General features: G+C 59.0%; 1 protein-coding gene across 3 annotated transcripts in view; it reads right to left on the bottom strand.

Moving 5' to 3' along the window:
- LOC105537850 (mitotic spindle assembly checkpoint protein MAD1) overlaps positions 1-16,457 on the bottom strand; it is a 399,899-nt gene that overhangs the window by 67,445 nt on the left and 315,997 nt on the right. For all 3 annotated transcript variants that reach the window (XM_011977540.1, XM_011977541.1, XM_011977542.1), the window contains one exon: positions 15,879-16,069. In XM_011977540.1, coding sequence (XP_011832930.1) covers positions 15,879-16,069 — 191 coding nt within the window. The remainder of the gene's footprint in view (positions 1-15,878; positions 16,070-16,457) is intronic.

Here is a 16,457-nt window from a genome sequence, read left to right as displayed (position 1 = left end):
GTGTCGACAGATGATTGCTAAGATACTTTGTTACACAGCGAAAGATAAATCAACAGGTGAGTAAATACAAAGAGGAGCGGGCTAAACACCCTACAACAAGGAAATATTTTAAGTAAATTATGGCACAACCACGAAATAGCACATTATGCAACCATTAAATACCATCATCAAGGAAATATTTAATTGAGCATAAAATGCTCATGATACAGTATCAAAGGAACAGAGCAGGAAACAAAACGATCTGTCACAGCCCTGATTTCACCAGGAAACAGACATGGAGATGTGGGGATGTAGAGGTGGCGGGAAGGCAGCAGACACAGCCCGAGGCCCGTAGTGCCCCCACCCTGACTCCGGGTGATACATGACAAGCCACTGGCATCTTCTCCTACATACTTCATTAAGCCATGAGGAATTCTCTATGCGGATATGAAGAATACTCTGATTTTGGTCAGCAGTCCTGTGTGGCCGGTGCCAGGGTAGAAGGTGATCTAAGCCACAGGCTTGCCCATGTCCTCGGGCCCCACAATTGGCAACCTCCCCTGCGCCATCTCTAAGGGACTGAGAATCACTCCGAGCCTCTACCTGCTTGAACCTGGCGGTGGGCAGACACCGTTCACCATGCACACCCATCAGCAAGGTCTGTGGCTGGGGCCAGGGCACGAGATGAGGAGGGGCAGCCTTGGGAGGGCAGAGCTCACCTTACTGCAAGTACCCCGCCCTGCCTGGATGCCCACACCCCGGGATGCCTCAGGAGGTGAGTGTGCCGGGCAGAGGGCACCTGGGAGATGCCAGCACATGTGAACATAGCTGCTTGGACATCCTGAACCACAGCTGAAGCAATGAGATGGGACGTGAAGTCAGCATGTGTTGAAAGCAATTCCACTCTCAATTCAGGGAACCCAGAGAGGCAAATTCAAATTAAACTGTCTATGTAGACCTCACTGCTCCAGTGCAAGATGGGAAGGCTCTGGAAGAGCCTGTGAATGGCCTTGCTTGCCTGTCAGGGAGCGGGGGAAGGGGTGAGGGGCGGGCTGGCTGTGTTTTTGACGTTGCTCTGGCTGGAACCTCCCAGGGACTGCTGGGGTGGCCTTGTCAGTTAACCACTTCCTGGCAGCGCCATCCATGGCCACAGGGTCCTGCTCACAGCCCTTCCTCAGCCAGGCCTGGAGCGTGAGCACCTCTGAGGATGCGCAGCGAGCAGGAAGGCTGCTGGGTGGGCATGACATGGGCTCTGGCCACTGCCCTGCCACGGGCCCGCTGCATGGCTCCTGGCATCCCTTCCCATTGCTGGGGTCCACACCCAGGCCTGCCCTCCATCACCAGGGCAGCCGTGACTCTCATCCCAAGTCGGTGCTGAGGTAAGAAGACACTGGCAGTTTTGCTCCTTTAGAAATCTATGTAGAGAACTGAAGTCTTGAGAAACACCAAACCTCCTGTCACAAACGACCTCAGGAATCAGCTCCTTAACACCAAAACTCATGTCACAAACAGCCCCAGGTACCCAAACCACCAAACTGTGAATCACAAATGTCCACCCCACCCCCCCATGAGCCTCTTAACACCGGAATCCTGATTCACAAATGATCCCTGGTATGTGGGAGCTCCTTAACGCCAAACCGTGAATCACAAATGGCCCGGGTATGAGCTTCCTTTTCAGAGGCAGCAGTCTTTTCTGAATGCCTGGGGCCATGAGTCATGGGGAGGGCTGCCCACGCCAGCAGGATGCCCATTTCCATGGGAATCAGCCCAGCTCCCCACTGGCTGCTGCCTGAAGGCCAAGCTCCAGTGTCCTGGAGACCCTCGCTCTGACTTCAACTTCAGCTTCAGCACCAGGGGACGGACACCTCCCTGACCTCTGATATCTCCAACCTTCTCAGGCACAATCCACACAAAACACTTCTGCCTTGCCCAGGGCAGCAGAGAGGGTGCTGTGGCCTGGGTCATGAGGCCCAAGCCCTGATTTCATGGAGGTCGAGGCAGAGGGTGCGGGTCCAGGCTCAGACGGCAGTCTGCGTGCCCCAGGCCATATTAAAAGGAAGCCACCAGGTGTCTCTATTACCCAGACAGCTTCAAACCAGATACCAACTCCCAGCTCTGAGTTCCAGGACTCAACCGGAGGCAAGAGCCTTGAGTGAAGCTGAATCTGACCTGCAGGCAGGCCCTGACACATGGTTAGGCCGGGGAGCCTCCTGGATACCCGGGCTAGGAGAACCACGTGCAGCAGAAGGAAGCCTGGAGGAGGAGACGCAGGCCCCGTGCTGCACAGCGCAAAGCCAGCCAGGGACTCCCCTGCATCTGACTGCTCGATCCTCACAACCACACCAGGGCGAGCAGCTCATTCGAGAGCATGTGGCCAACAGGAGGCAGCACTGGGACTGAAAGCCAAGGTTGGCCCCTGGGCCAGTCTCCACTTGGGGCAGGGCCAGTAGCCAGGAGGGAGGCAGCTGAGGCATGCATGGTGTTTGGTGGCACAGCCCTGCTCGCAGCTGCCCTGGCCGAAGAGACATGGCCACCCACCCTCACACCTGGGCGTCCAAGAGCACGTCCCTGGCCACCCACCCATGGACCCCTGGTCATCCACCGGTACACCCCTAGCCACCCACCCACATGTCCGGGCACCCACCAGCTCCCCTGCCTCTGGCTTGGGAAGCCTCCAGCTGAGTCCCAGGCCTCGATGCTCTCAAGGAGCAACGTTGTGACAGGGGCCTAGCTGGGATTCCCCACCACGTGGAGGCCCTGAGACCGTCCTGCTGACCTTCCCTCGGCCCGAACTCCCATTGCATCTTCCTGCTTCTCAGCCCAATCACTGCCGAACTTCATTTCCATTCCAAAATGTCACCAGGCCTAAGAGACGACCGAGAGTGGCCTGGTGAGACAGCCTGAGAGGGGCTGGGCAGCAGGGGAGTTGTCTGGAGTGGGTGGAGGAGGACCCCTGGTCTGACGTGGGAGGACTGTGTGGAGCAGACCACACCTGCACCCTGGGGCCCCCAGCCCAGGCCTCCTGTCTGGTGTTCCACAGGTCAGAGCCCTGGGGGCAGCCTAAGCCACAGCAGGGAGGGCACAGCACCCTCAGACACAGGCGGGGCAGGCCGTGGGGCAAGGGGGCAGCGGGCAATCTGCAGTGTGGAGCAGCTGCTCTGGGACAGTGTGGTGGAGTGCACCCCTCATGTCACCCTCTAGGAATAGGCAGAGGTCATCTCAGCTTTAGAATTGGGGATCACTGTGCATGAAATTACCTATGTTGGCCAAAACCCATATATGTGCATGGTGAGCACACCTCAACAACCTGAGTACTTAGTCATCACTACTGGACCCAAGGCAGGGGCCCAGGAGCAGAGGCCACGTGGTGGAGTCACAGCAGGACGGGGGAAGAGAAAGGACCTCGCCGCTCCAGCTTCAGAGATGGCTCCAGGTCCCTGCACGGACATCCCCACACACAAACACTACTTTCAAGGAACGAGTCTCAGGAACCACTCCCTGCCCAGAGCTCCACGAAGGGCTGCCTCTCACGTGCCCTCTGCCCACACCATAGTATCCCTCTCTCAGGTCCTTTGTTCTCAGTCTATCCCCAAAAACCTGTGTCCCAGCTCTGCCTGGAGAAAGATGGAGAGGGCTTAATGAGGGTTTTGAAGCTCAAACGCACAGCAGTGAGCATCAGGTGGAGGCCAGTAAACTCAGACAGGAGAGAAGTCCAGGGGTCTGGGCTGCAGGGGTGTGGGGGCCACAGGGGTGCGGTCAGGAGGGCAAATTCCAGGTCAGTGTGTGATATGCGGAGTTGTCCCACCATGGGCCACTGCAGCTCCTGCTTCCTAAGCGGCCCTGCAGGGTACGGGCTCCCGAATGCCCGGCCTTCAACCCCCTAATTCTATCCACCGATGGCTAAGAGCTGTTGCCATGACAACCCCAAGGTGCCCACTCACCTGACCCCCCCGCAGCTCTGGCTGCTGCTCTATGCAGCGGGGGCAGATCCCCGAGGGTTCGGCAGCCCAGCACCCAGAGCCTCTCCCTGTCTCGGCCCTTCCAGTCCTGTCTCTCTCCCTCCAGCCTGGCTCCTGGATCGGGTGGGCCCACTCCTCAGCAGAGGAATGAGGAAGATGGAACAGGGCAGACAGATACCCCAGCAGGAACCCCCGCCCGGCATCTCTGGCCCCAGACCTGGGGGCCACATGCCTGGCTTCCCATTCTATGCCCCCAGCAGCAGCAGTGCCTCCTCTTCCTCCATGAGGTCCTACTGCCTCCACCCCAGGATTGCCTCACCTGGGCCCTCACCAGCCCTCATCCCAGATCAGGGCAGCCTCATCCCAGTGACCTGCAGAGACCCGTGGGCATGTTTACCTTCCTGTCAGCCCAGGAGTGCTGTGAGGGCCAGGTTCACTTCTGGGCACCCGGCGGCAAGCTCTGGGCCTGGAACGGCATAGGGCTAGTCACTGTCTAAGAGGTTTGTCCTCTGGGGGGAAGCGCCCCTCCCGGAGCCTGGAGTCCTGAGTCCTGATCTGTGCAAGATCAGTGCACGGGAGATGGGGGGCTGCCAGATGTGCCTGCTTATTCACAAGCCTGTTTCAGAAGGAAAGAACAGGGCAGCTACCAAGGTCACGTCTACACCCACGGGCAGCAAAGCGGATGCTTCATCTGAGCGGGATAAATCCTGCGCAAATCTCAGCCTGTGTCAGCACGCCCCAGCTGGACAGCAGGTCCTCGATTCACGAGTCGACACCTCTGCACGGGCTCGGTGACAAGAATGGGCAGCTGAGTGGGAGAGCACGGTGGCACAGGTGGGAGAGGGCCCGCCTGGGGCCTGCACACCACACTGTGTCTGCAAACAGGCGTGTGGGCGTGTGCGGGTTCTTTGCTCTCAACACTTCCAGGGCAGCAGGGGTCAGCAGAACCCTGGGCCAGCCTGGTGGGAAGAAGGGTCTGGACCTGGGCCTGGGACCTAGGTGACCCTGGGTAGGCCCTGCTCTGCTGGTGCCAGCCATGGCCGGGCACACGGCACTGTGTGCAAACAGGCAGAGACCTGCTGCAGGGCTGGGGCAGCAGCTGAGGAGTGCACACAGGTCTGTGGCCCTGGTCCTGCACCCTTCCTGGCCCAGGCCAGCAGCTCCCTGGGGCCAGCTGGGGTGTGGAGCCAGACTCCAGAAGATGGTGCCGGGAGCTGTTTGTCTCACACAGTCCTGCCCCACAGGTCCCTGGTGAGAAGGCTTCAGGGCTGTCAGTGACCGCATAGCAGAGGTGGGGAGGATGGGAAGGAGATGCTACATCTCTCTTTTCTAACATGGCAGGTTGCATACTGTGTGTCTTCACAGCCCTTGAAACACTCACTTGGGCTGGGGGGACTCTGGCTGGGCCCACACTGCCCGACTCAGTTTCTCTCCCTGCCCCTGGATCCAGATCACGGAAGCAGGTATCACGTGGGATGCCCGGGAGAGACAGAGGCCAACCATGAGCATGTGTGTGCACGTGTGCATGTATGTGGCTGCCTGTGCATGTGTGAGCATGTATGCGAGTGGCTGTGCATGCGTGCATGTGTGAGCATGCACGTGTGTGGTGTGTGGCTGCCTGTGCGTGTGTGTGAACATGCGTGCATGTGGGTGGCTGTGCATGTGTGTGTGTGTGCATGTGTGTGGTGTGTGGCTGCCTGCGCATGTGTGTGAGCATGCATGCGTATGGGTGGCTGTGCATGTGTGGGCATGTGTGTGCAGGTATGTGGTGCATAGCTGCCTGTACATACGTGTGTGAGCATGCATGCATGTGGGTGGCTGTGCATGCGTAGGCCTGTGTTTGTGTCCATGTGTCAGTGGTATCGTGCGTGAGGCCAGTGCGAGGTCTGGGCCTAGGACAGGAGAGGTTGACCTGCTCCTCCCGCAACCACCCTGCAGTTCTCACTGATGAGCCCCGAAAGGTTCTGCAATGTGCTCGCTGCAGCTCCTTGTGGCCTGAAGTCGGCAGACAGTGGCTGCGATCCACTCAGGGCCATGTGGCAGGCATACAGGGTCCCCAGCGTGCCTGGCACTTGCAGACGTACTGGTCTAGGGCACTGTCACCACGACCCTTAGGCAAATGCAATGATCCAGGCCCACATAAAGGAAGACAAGGTTTGAGGAGGTGAAGCCATGTGTCCAGGTCCTGGGGCTGGCACAGGCAGGTGACAACCACACCAAGGCAGCTCTGGCCTGGATCCCGTCCCTCCCACCCCCTGATGGGGGCTGACCAGCAGTGACACCGCCAAAGACCACCTCCATTCAGCAAACACTTGTGCAAGGCTGCAGATGCTGGAGAGGCTGGGGGATGGTGTGGTTGGTGTGCCCAGAAAAGGTGGCATCCTCATGGCCACTCTCACCATTTTCCTGGCCTCTGTACTGCTCGGGTCCCTCAGGAGGACTCTGCCCGCTCTGGACCCCAGGCCAGGCTCAGCCCAGGGGCTCCACAGCAGCCCGGCCACACATCCCGAGCCTGGTTAGGGCCAAGCCTGGATGGGTGGTTCCGACAACGCTCTCCCCGGGTAGAGTTGCCCCTGCACCATCTCTGACGTTCCCTGCAACGCAAGGAGATGCTTCACGGAAGTCACAGGCTCAGCCACACAGCCTCCGCAGGCTCACCCAGCCAGGCCCTTGGAGCGACACGCATCTTCCCCCTGGGCTGACTCACACAGAGCCTGGGTCGTGTGCCCCCTGCAGGCTCCAGGTGCTGGCAGGATGCCTGCTGCTGTCAGCTGAGCCTGCCATGTTTGTGGCTCAGCCCTCCCTCACCTTCCGAGCCAGCACGGTGGCTCCAGGTCCAGCTAATTCCTTCCCCTCACCCCACCCAGGCAGAGGCCCAGCCACCCACGAGACTCCAAAGCTCAGAGCTGGGGGGTCTGCTGCCACAGCTCATCAGGGGCCACAGCAACAGCTGGGCTCTGTGCCCTAGGCTGGCGATGTCCTGAAGGCCGCCCATCCCCAGGGTTGTGAAGGCAGCTGGGAGGTGGAGCTGCCTCCACTCTCAAGACACACAGGACCCGGGCCTTCCTGGCCCCTCTCTATGGTAGGAATGGAGAACCGTCTCCTGGGAGGGGCACGTATCCCCGGGAGGGTCTCACCCCTGGACCACGTGCTCTGTCTGGTGTGGGTATGGTGGGCTCGGATCCCTAGGAGGGTCTCACCCCTGGACCACACACTCTGTCTGGTATGGGTATGGTGGGCTCAGATCCCCGGGAGAGTCTCGCCCCTGGACCACGTGCTGTGGTGTGGGTATGGTGGGCTTGGATCCCCGGGAGGGTCTCACCCCTGGACCACGCGCTCTGTCTGGTGTGGGTATGGTGGGCTCAGATCCCTGGGAGGGTCTCACCCCTGGACCACACACTCTGTCTGGTGTGGGTATGGTGGGCTCAGATCCCCGGGAGGGTCTCACCCCTGGACCACGCGCTCTGTCTGGTGCGGGTATGGTCGGCTCGGATCCCCGGGAGGGTCTCGCCCTTGGACCACGCACTCTGTCTGGTGTGGGTACAGTGGGCTCGGATCCCTGGGAGGGTCTCGCCCCTGGACCACGCACTGTGGTGTGGGTACTGTTGGTTTGTTCCTGACAAGTCTCATATTGAAATGGGATCCCCAGTGTTGGAGGTGGGCCTACAGGGAGGAGGTGTCTGGGTCATGGGGTAACAGGCCTCACCCACAGCCTGGTACTGCCTTTGAGGGAACTAGTGAGGTCTCTTTGTTCCCATGAGAGCTGGTTAGAAGGAGCCTGGCACCCCACCCCCTCGGCCTCCTGCCATGGGATCTCTGCCCACGTGGGCAGTTCCTCTTCCTCTCCTGCCATGAATGGACGCAGCCTGAGACCCTCACCAGATGTACACACACTTTTGAACTTTGCAGCCACCAGAATTGTCAGCCAAATACACTCCTTTTTTCTAGAAACCACCCAGCCTCAGATATTCCTTTATAGCAACGTAACGGGCAAAGACACCAGGCAAGCCTATCCCGCCAGTTTCCACGGAGGCCCAGCGCTGTGCTGGCCACTGCAGGTGTGTGGGGACAGGAGGAGGGAGACACGAGGAAGGAGGGAACCCTGAAACACCGAGGCCACCTGTGCTGTTTTATCAGCTTGCCATCGCTCAGCACCTGAGAAGTGGGCTCACAGGCCCCACTTTGTACTTGGGGAGCTGAGACCAGAAGTCATTTCCCAGGGCCAACCTGCAGCCATAGAGGAGTCTGGACCCTGCCGGACGCCCACGTTCTCATTTTTCTTGGGGACGTGCACAGCCTTCCTGTCTGGGAGTTCTGCAGTCCATGCAACAGTGAGAATGTGGGACCCCGGCGGGATCAGACAGACACCAGCAGCGGGCTCTGTGCGGGACCCCGGCGGGATAAGCAGATGCCAGCAGCGGGCTCTGTGCGGGATCCCGACGGGATAAGCAGATGCCAGCAGCGGGCTCTGTGCGGGACCCCGGCGGGATAAGCAGATGCCAGCAGCGGGCTCTGTGCGGGACCCCGGCAGGATAAGCAGATGCCAGCAGCAAGCCCTGTGCAGGACCCCGACGGGATAAGCAGATGCCAGCAGCGGGCCCTGTGCGGGACCCTGGCGGGATAAGCAGACGCCAGCAGCGGGCTCTGCGCCACCTCCCCCCTACCCCGCCTTCTAACCTCCCCCAGCCGAGGTCTGGCAGGCACAGCAACGATGAGAAGGGGGAAAGAAGGGTGCACAGAAGCACCATCCCGGGCCGGCACAAAGATGAGGGGCGCGGGGCTATATCTGCTTCCCAGGAAGGCTGCTGTACAAAAACATTTTTCTATAACTGTACACCGTGCTTGTGCTCTAAGCTAAGCGTTACACAAAAACATTTTTTAAAGGCTGGGCACGGTGGCTCAGGCCTGTAATCCCAGTACTTCGGGAGGCCGAGGCAGGAGGATCACGAGGTCAGGAGATTGAGACCATCCTGGCCAACATGGTGAAACCTCGTCTCTACTAAAAGTACCAAAAAATTAGCTAGGTGTGGTGGCACATGCCTGTAATCCCAGATACTCGGGGGGCTGAGGCAGGAGAATCGCTTGAACTCAGGAAGCAGAAGTTGCAGTGAGCCGAGATCATGCAACGGCACTCCAGCCTGGTGACAGAGCATGCTAGCCTCCATCTCTACATACATACATACATACATACAATTTAAAAGTTTGTAAACTCAAAAAGTTACAGCAAACTTTATTATTATTATTATTATTAGAGATGGGATCTCACTCTGTCACCCAGGCTAGAGTGCGGTGGTGCGATCATAGTTCACCGCAGCCTCTAACTCCTGGGGCTCAAGCAATTCCCCACCTCAGCCTCTGAAGTAGCTGGGACTATCGGCAGGCGCCACCACGCCTGGCTAAGTTTTAAATATTTTGTAGACATGGGGTCTTGCTATGTTGCCAAGGCTGGTCTTGAACTCCTGGGCTCAAGAGATCCCCCCACTTCAGCCTCCCCAAATGCTAGGATTACAGGCATGGGCCACTGTGCCCAGCCATTCATTTATCATGGAAGAAAGAAAAACATTTTTAAGAATTGAGTGTAGCCTAAGTGGTACAGCGTTTATAAAGCCTCCAGTTGTGCACAGTAATGTCCGAGGCCTTCACACTCACTCACCACCATTCACCGGCTCGCCCAGAGCACCTGCCAGCCCTGTGAGCTCCGTTCACAGTGAGCGCCCGATGCAGGTGCACCACCTTCCACCCTTCATACGTCATGTCTACAGCACCTTTTCCATATTTAGACACATGCAGACACGCAGATGCTTAGCACTGTGCCACGGCGGCCTACTGCATTCAGCACGGTTGTGAGCTGTACACTTTTGCAGCTTGGCAGCAGCACGCTAGGCCGTACAGCCCAGGGGTACGAGAGGCCGTGCGGCCCAGGGGTGCAGGAGGCTGCATGGCCCAGGCTTGTGTAAGTCACTCTAGGAAGTTCCCGCAGAGACAACACAGCCCAACAGCACATTCCTCAGCGTGCATCCCTGTCATCCAGCGAAGTGAAACTGTATTAGACTTACACGTACACACACAGGTGAGTGCTGAGTATCCCCTACTGGAAATGCTTGGGACCAAGTGTCTGGGACCCCCGGTTTTTCCGGCTGTTAGAATATCTGTATTACGTGCCTACTGGCTGAGTAAGCATCTCATGCAAATATTCATCCCTAATCTGAAAATCTGGTATCGGAAACGCTCCATTAAGCATTTCCTTTGAGCGACAGATCCACAATCAAAAAGCTGTGGATTTTGGAACATTTCCAATTTCAGGTTTTCGAAGTGGGGAGGCTGGACCTGTGTACCTTTCCCCCTCATCCATACAACATACCCAGCAGGTCGACATCGCCACAGACCTGCTGTGCTCAACGGTGAAGTCACACACGTGGTGTGCTGGGTTTGCACAGTTCTGCAATCTGTGCCATCCACACCTCTGGCCCTGACGCCCACACCGCAGGCCTCTGAGCCGGGGAAGGCCCCAGGCAGCAAGGAACGAGGAGCCTGCTGGAACCAGTGTGTCTCCCGGACCCCAGAAGTTCACGGTTTTGCCCCAAACTGCATTTGCTCTGTGCCCCTGGCCTGGTCAATCCACTTCTTACCATCAATTTTCTCACTCTCGTAACAGGAGGCTTCCTTCCCTGGGTCTTGAGAAGAGGGGAAAAGGGAGGTGAGGAGAATTCCGTGAGAACCACTGGGAGGAGTGCAGCCAGGATGGAGGGACCAGGAGCTGAGCCTCCCTCTCTCCACGCCCAGGCAGGGTATGGCCTTCCCAGAATGTTCTAGGGACTCTGGAATCTCTGTCTCCTCTCAGGAGGGAGAGGAGCAGAGGCAGCAGGTTCCCGCTGGTAAGAGCTGGAGCTGAGATTTGCCTGCCTTTCCCCCAAACGGCAGCCCGGGCAGGCAGCTCCCTCCACCCACGCGGCAACAAGAGGCTTGGTCCTGGCTAGGACGGGAAGCCCTATTCTCCTCGGCGAAGCGGCGGGGGACGGTGTGGCAAACCCTCAATTATCCCAGCACACATCTGTGGAACCCGCTCGACTGGAAACAGGCTTGGCTATTTCTAACTCCGTCTGCAGCCCCCTTTCTGCCTGAAGAATCATTTGGGGGAAAATCAGATAAAATGAATGATGTGGCCAGGAGGCTGGGGTTTGGCAAGATCTCTCAGGAACACAGGAGCCACGTATGCCCACCCCCAGGTGGGGTAGGGTGGGGCAGGGGGGCCTATCTCCCTGCTCTCCCTGACCTCCCACACTGGCCTCTGCCCTCCGTGGCCCTATCTCAGGAGGGCAGCTCGGGGCAGACCATCCTGGGCAGCTTGGGGCAGACCCTTCTGGGTGCACCTCGTGATGCTCAGTGCCCTGGGGGTGCCTTTCTGAAGCCAGGAGGCCAGGGTCAGGGCCCCCAGGGAGCACCTAGAGCACGTTCCTCATGAGACGGGGAAACTGAGTCTCACGGGAGCGCAGTGGCCTCGCCAAGGCTGCACACCAGGGTCAGGAGCTGGCCAGGACAAGGTGACTCCAGAGTGTCTCTTCTCTCTCCTCTGGACAGTGGAGACCGGGGCTACCCCTGCATGGCCCCGATGAGTCAGTGACCATCTGCAGGCAGAGGTGCCCACATGAGCCCTGGCCCTACAGGTTGGCTGCTGTCTGTTCGCTGTTTATCTCTTCCCTTTTTCCCCCCGAAACCTGTTTTTCTGTCTATCTGGCAGAGCCCTAGAGCGCCCTCTCCATAAGCCAGGCCCTGAGCTGGGGGCGTGGGGCAGCCGTGAACAGCACGAGTGCCTCTCCTGTCACCAAGCTTGGTGTCCTGGGTACAAAGGAGGCAGGAATGACAGGTGGTTGGGGCAGGACCGACGCTGGTCTCGTGGTCAGAGCTCCTGCCAGAGGACTCGGCAGCTCTTGGCACCCAAGGGGGAGGATTTCTCAGGAGGCCGACGGCCTCACCCAGTGAAGGGCAGCTCGGAGGACTCCGGAAGTAGGCTCACAGGGAGTCTTTGAAAGCTCGAGCGTTGCAGGTCGTCCAGAGGGTCTGCAGGGACCAGGACGCCGAGCGAGGGCCAGCAGAGCTATCTTGTGGGGATGGCAGGCAGGGTTGCAGGATCACAGCTCTGTGAGAAGCACGGGTGCACCGTGGGCTGGAGCTGAACCAGCCAACAGGGATCCTGGTGCAACATGACCGCTCTATAGGTGACACTTATGAGACTCGCCTCCTACAGCCTCTGAAGTGAGCCGCAGTTACTTCCATTCAACAGGTGAGGAGACTGAGACTCGGGGAGGTGAGGCTGTGTGCCCAGTGTCAGCCCTCATGAACATGCTCTAGAGGCCCAGATCCTTCCAGCAGGAGATCCCTCCACGTCAATCAGATGGGGCGCAGGAAGGTCTGGGAGGCCCCAGCCCTCCAAAGAGGGGAGGGGGCGAGTGGGGTGCTGGGCACAGCTGCCAGCAGGGCACGTGGGCTGGGCGGGACAGAGTCTGGAGTGGGAGGAGGAGTGGAGAGGGAGGAGGAAGAGCAGGAGGAGAGGGTGGGGGTTGGGTGAGGCCAGGGGAAAGAGGCTATGAAAGGAAGCCTGGGAGAGAAATGGAGCAAGAAGCATCTTTAAAAACCAGGCACCCAGCAGTGGGGGAGAAACACAGGAGGGGCATGCTTAGGTCCCCCGGGGACCCTCAAGGGACAACTAACCCAACAGAATAAAACTTCTGGCAGAGTTGCCTGTCAGGAAAAGCACAAGGTGGCAGGTGTTCTAGGAGGGGAGCCAGCAGAAGAAGGGGTCCCATGTCTGAGGAACCCAGGAGGGCTACCTGGAGAAGGCGTCTACAAGCGAGCTGGGCCCAGGTGAAGAGGACGGAGCCGGTGGGCCTTGGTGCTGGGGTTCCAGGGAGAAACGCAGGCACAAGTTGGCAGCTTCTGCCTGCGGGGACTTCACTGCTCAGAAATGAAAATGACGGACCAAGGTGGGGTCTCGGCAACCATGACGGTGTGCCAGGAACATGGCCCCACTTACTCCTGCGAGTGAGACGTAACTGTGCCTGCCTTACAGACCAGAGGCCCAGCCGGCACCCCGCTGGCAACAGCTGTGCTTGGGCACCAGCCCACACGCTCACCTCAGTCAGCCCCCTGCCTGGGTTGCCCAGAGATCCCCCTGCCAGGCCCACCCCAGAGCTCTCAGCCCTGCCTGCAAATACCAACTTGTAAAGCCCTTCCATCCTTTTCTTAATCTCCCCGATCCTGTGAGCTTCAAGCATGAAAACACAGTGCATGTCATACACGGGGAAAGCAGGTCAGCTGAAAGCAACCTCATTCCCTGACACTGTCCACCCATGCGAGCCCCCGGGACAGGGCCCAGAGCAGGCATGGTGGGCAGCCAGGAGGGTGGGGAGCAGGGCCACTGTGGGCACCAGGCCTTGCTGGTGGAGTGCTGGGCCAGTGGCCCGTCTGTCCTTCCGGAGGCGGCTGCCTCAGCTCCGTGCCTCCTGACCCAGCACAGCCAGCCCTCACAGGGCCTGCAAAGACATATTCACACAGGCCTTGGGCCAGGACAGGCTGTGGTCCAGAAAGTCAGGTCAGGCCAGGCCTACCACTGGAAAGAAGGGACAGCAAGGGCTGTAGGATGGGCAGTGAGGGGGTGGCCTGGGAGGGCGCCAAGGCTCCAGATCACAAGGGTCTAGGAAGGGACGCGGGACACCTGGCAAGAGCTGCAGGGGCCAGGCCAGATCCCTGAAGGAGCCGCGGCTCCTCAGGGCAAGCCAGGCCTCCTGTACGCTGTGTGTCCTTCAGGCCTGGAGCGAGCTGGCCAGCTCCTGGGCTCTCTGCTGCCTGCCTGCCTCCTCCCGGGGCCCCCTTCCTGCCTCTCCCTGACCTCAGGAGCCTGGGGGCTAAGAGGGCTCCAAGGCAGGGAGGAGGGCAGGGGTTCCCGTACAGGCCACGGGGGCTGAAGGTCCCGCCCAGGCTGTGGGGGCTAAAGGTCCGGCCACTGGCAAGCTGAGGCCGGCCCAAGCCTTCTGCTCTCAACATCCTGCCATGGCCGGGGTCCGGGGGGCGGAATGAGGGCCGAGGGAGCTGAGATGCTGGCTTGAGCAGGGAGAGCGGCAGGGCCCGTGCTCGAGGGTATGACGGGGATGGACCTGGTGTCCAGCAAACCTGAGGACACCAGGCAGGGGTGTGCTTCAGAAGCCCACACGGGGCTGACAGGGGCCAAGGAACTACTTGCTAATGGGGTTTTTTAAAAGTAACACAGGAGCACACACAATGGAACCCCAGGATCCTGAGTTCCCAGGTGTAAATGAACATGCCTACATACGTGCCTATGTATAGAACACCAAAAGGAAACAGCAAAGCGGGACGGCGGCTGCCTTTCGCGGGAGGATGACGACTGGCTTGCGTCCCTCTTTGGAATTTTCGACACTCTAAATAGAAAACACTGTGGAGGGCGCCCCAAGGTTCCGCTGGAGTTGGTCCTCCTAAGATCATTGCTTCAACTACAGCACATGCAGGGATCCGGGGAAATGCCGCCTCTTAATTTGTAAATGTTGATGTAACAAGTGATGTGTTAAGTGATGACGGTTCGTGATACACCTTTATTAATACTAATCATTTTCAAAACCCATGGAATTTCTATAATGCATTAAACATCTCTGTGAATTATTCAAAGTATACAGAATTATACAAAAGCGAAGAAGTACATTTCTGATAGCTTATTTAAAGACTTGGTGTGTTTTTATTATTCAAAGGTTTGAGACTTTCACGTGTGTAGAAATGGATGAATGTGATCTGAGAAGCGGGAAATCCAGAAGGAGCGCAGAGCAAGCCCGGCGCAGGGCCCCAGAGCAGCGCAGGCTGTGAAGATAGGCGGGTTGTGCAGGAGGAGGAGGAGGAACCGCCGGGCTAAGGCTGAATCAGACAGGCAGCGGCTCGCTGCTGGGAGAGGCTGGCGGACACGCGTAGGCCGCACTGGGTACAACTTTTGTACAAATCAAAGTTGGTTTTCGGTTCTATAAAGATGCGCAGAGGCTGCAGACTGCGGGCGGTTTAGACGCCCATTCCAGACCATAGCAGTCCCAGGTGGGGCCCGTCTCCGCCTGTCCTGATCTCCCACAGCCACCGCCCCCTCCAACCTTCCTGAAGCAGCCACATGCCAAGACGGGGCCGTGAGGCCTCACCGGGGCCACAATGCCATGCCAGGCCGACGGCACCATTTTCACAAACGGGAGGTTAGCTCACTGGGGCAGTGATGAACAAGCCGTTGTCACCCTGGGTTTCCAGCTGCTGGAGGTCCACGTGGGGCCACCGCCACCCTGAGGGTCAACATGTAACACCCCGATTTCTGCTACCAGACCCTGCTCACCCAAGGACTCTTCATGTCCACAATGGTGGACCCAGTCCTGCTGCACCAGCAAACCAGAAGAGCGCCTGCTGGCTCACAGGACGAGGGTATGGATATGCGGCCGGCTCCCGGCTCTCCTTTCCTCTTCTAGTCTGTCTACCTCGCCTTGTGCTGGCCTCTGGCTGCTGTCCCGCTGCGCAGCCTGGCGGCTTAGAAGGCACCCCTGCCCCAGCCCCACATGGACTTCAGTCCTCCCCAGGCGCTGCTGCCGCTGGACACACTGACACACGCCTGCGGCCACAGCCCTTATGGAACGAAGCCCAAGTTGCGACAGACAGAGGCCGAGAAAGTCGGGGGAGTGGCCCAGGGCCTTCCACACCCAGAGGGTCCAGGGCTGCAAAGCCACATAGGGTTGGCCCAAGGCTGAGAAGCCTCAGGGGGTGAAGCCTCAGGGCAGCCCAGTGCACCTCCTTCCCGCCTGGCCCTCCACACCATCCCCTTCACAGAGCTGCTCCTTTGCCGAGGGCTACAGTCAGATCTCCCTGTGGGAGGAGACAGACAGCCAGAGAACAGTCGCACACAGGACCCACCTTGAAGATGAGGCAGTCGCCCGGGTGCTCGGCGTACAGCGAAGTCAGTCGGTACTGGTTCTCTGTGGTGATGTCGATCTGGTAGCCGGTGAGCGTGTAGCAGGCCTTGCGGAACTCCTGGATCTTGGTCTGGAAAACCTCCTTGAGCCGCTGGTTCTTCAGCTCGGCGCTCTCCACCTGCTTCTTCAGCTCTGCGGAAGGGAGGGAAGGAGACAGTGAGTGCAGCACCCGGCCGGAGGGGTGGGGAACCAGGAGTGGCCAGGGCAGGGAGGAGGCTGAGTACAGGCGGGAGTGGCAGCTGCCCAGGGACACAGGAGGCCCCCGTGTCACACCAGCCAGCCTCCAGTGGCACGCATGAGAGAACGAGAGTGAGGGGTGAGCTGATAAAGGCTGATCCTCTGGTGGTGGTGATGATAAAGTTACTGCATTAAGAACGGTAACTCTGAGAGCCAGACTACGAGCAGCCCAGGAGGGACCAGCCCTCAGCCGGCAGAATGACACCTGGAGCCACCCAATCACTGCCAGGAAGCCGCAGGATTAGGCATGATTCAGGGGCGCACCTGCCCCAACGCTCCAGCG

Source organism: Mandrillus leucophaeus, unplaced genomic scaffold (genome assembly GCF_000951045.1).
Source record: "Mandrillus leucophaeus isolate KB7577 unplaced genomic scaffold, Mleu.le_1.0 Scaffold180, whole genome shotgun sequence".
NCBI lineage: Eukaryota > Metazoa > Chordata > Mammalia > Primates > Cercopithecidae > Mandrillus > Mandrillus leucophaeus.
The sequence above is the reverse complement of the archived record's forward strand: the minus strand, read 5'-3'. Positions and strand labels throughout refer to the sequence as shown.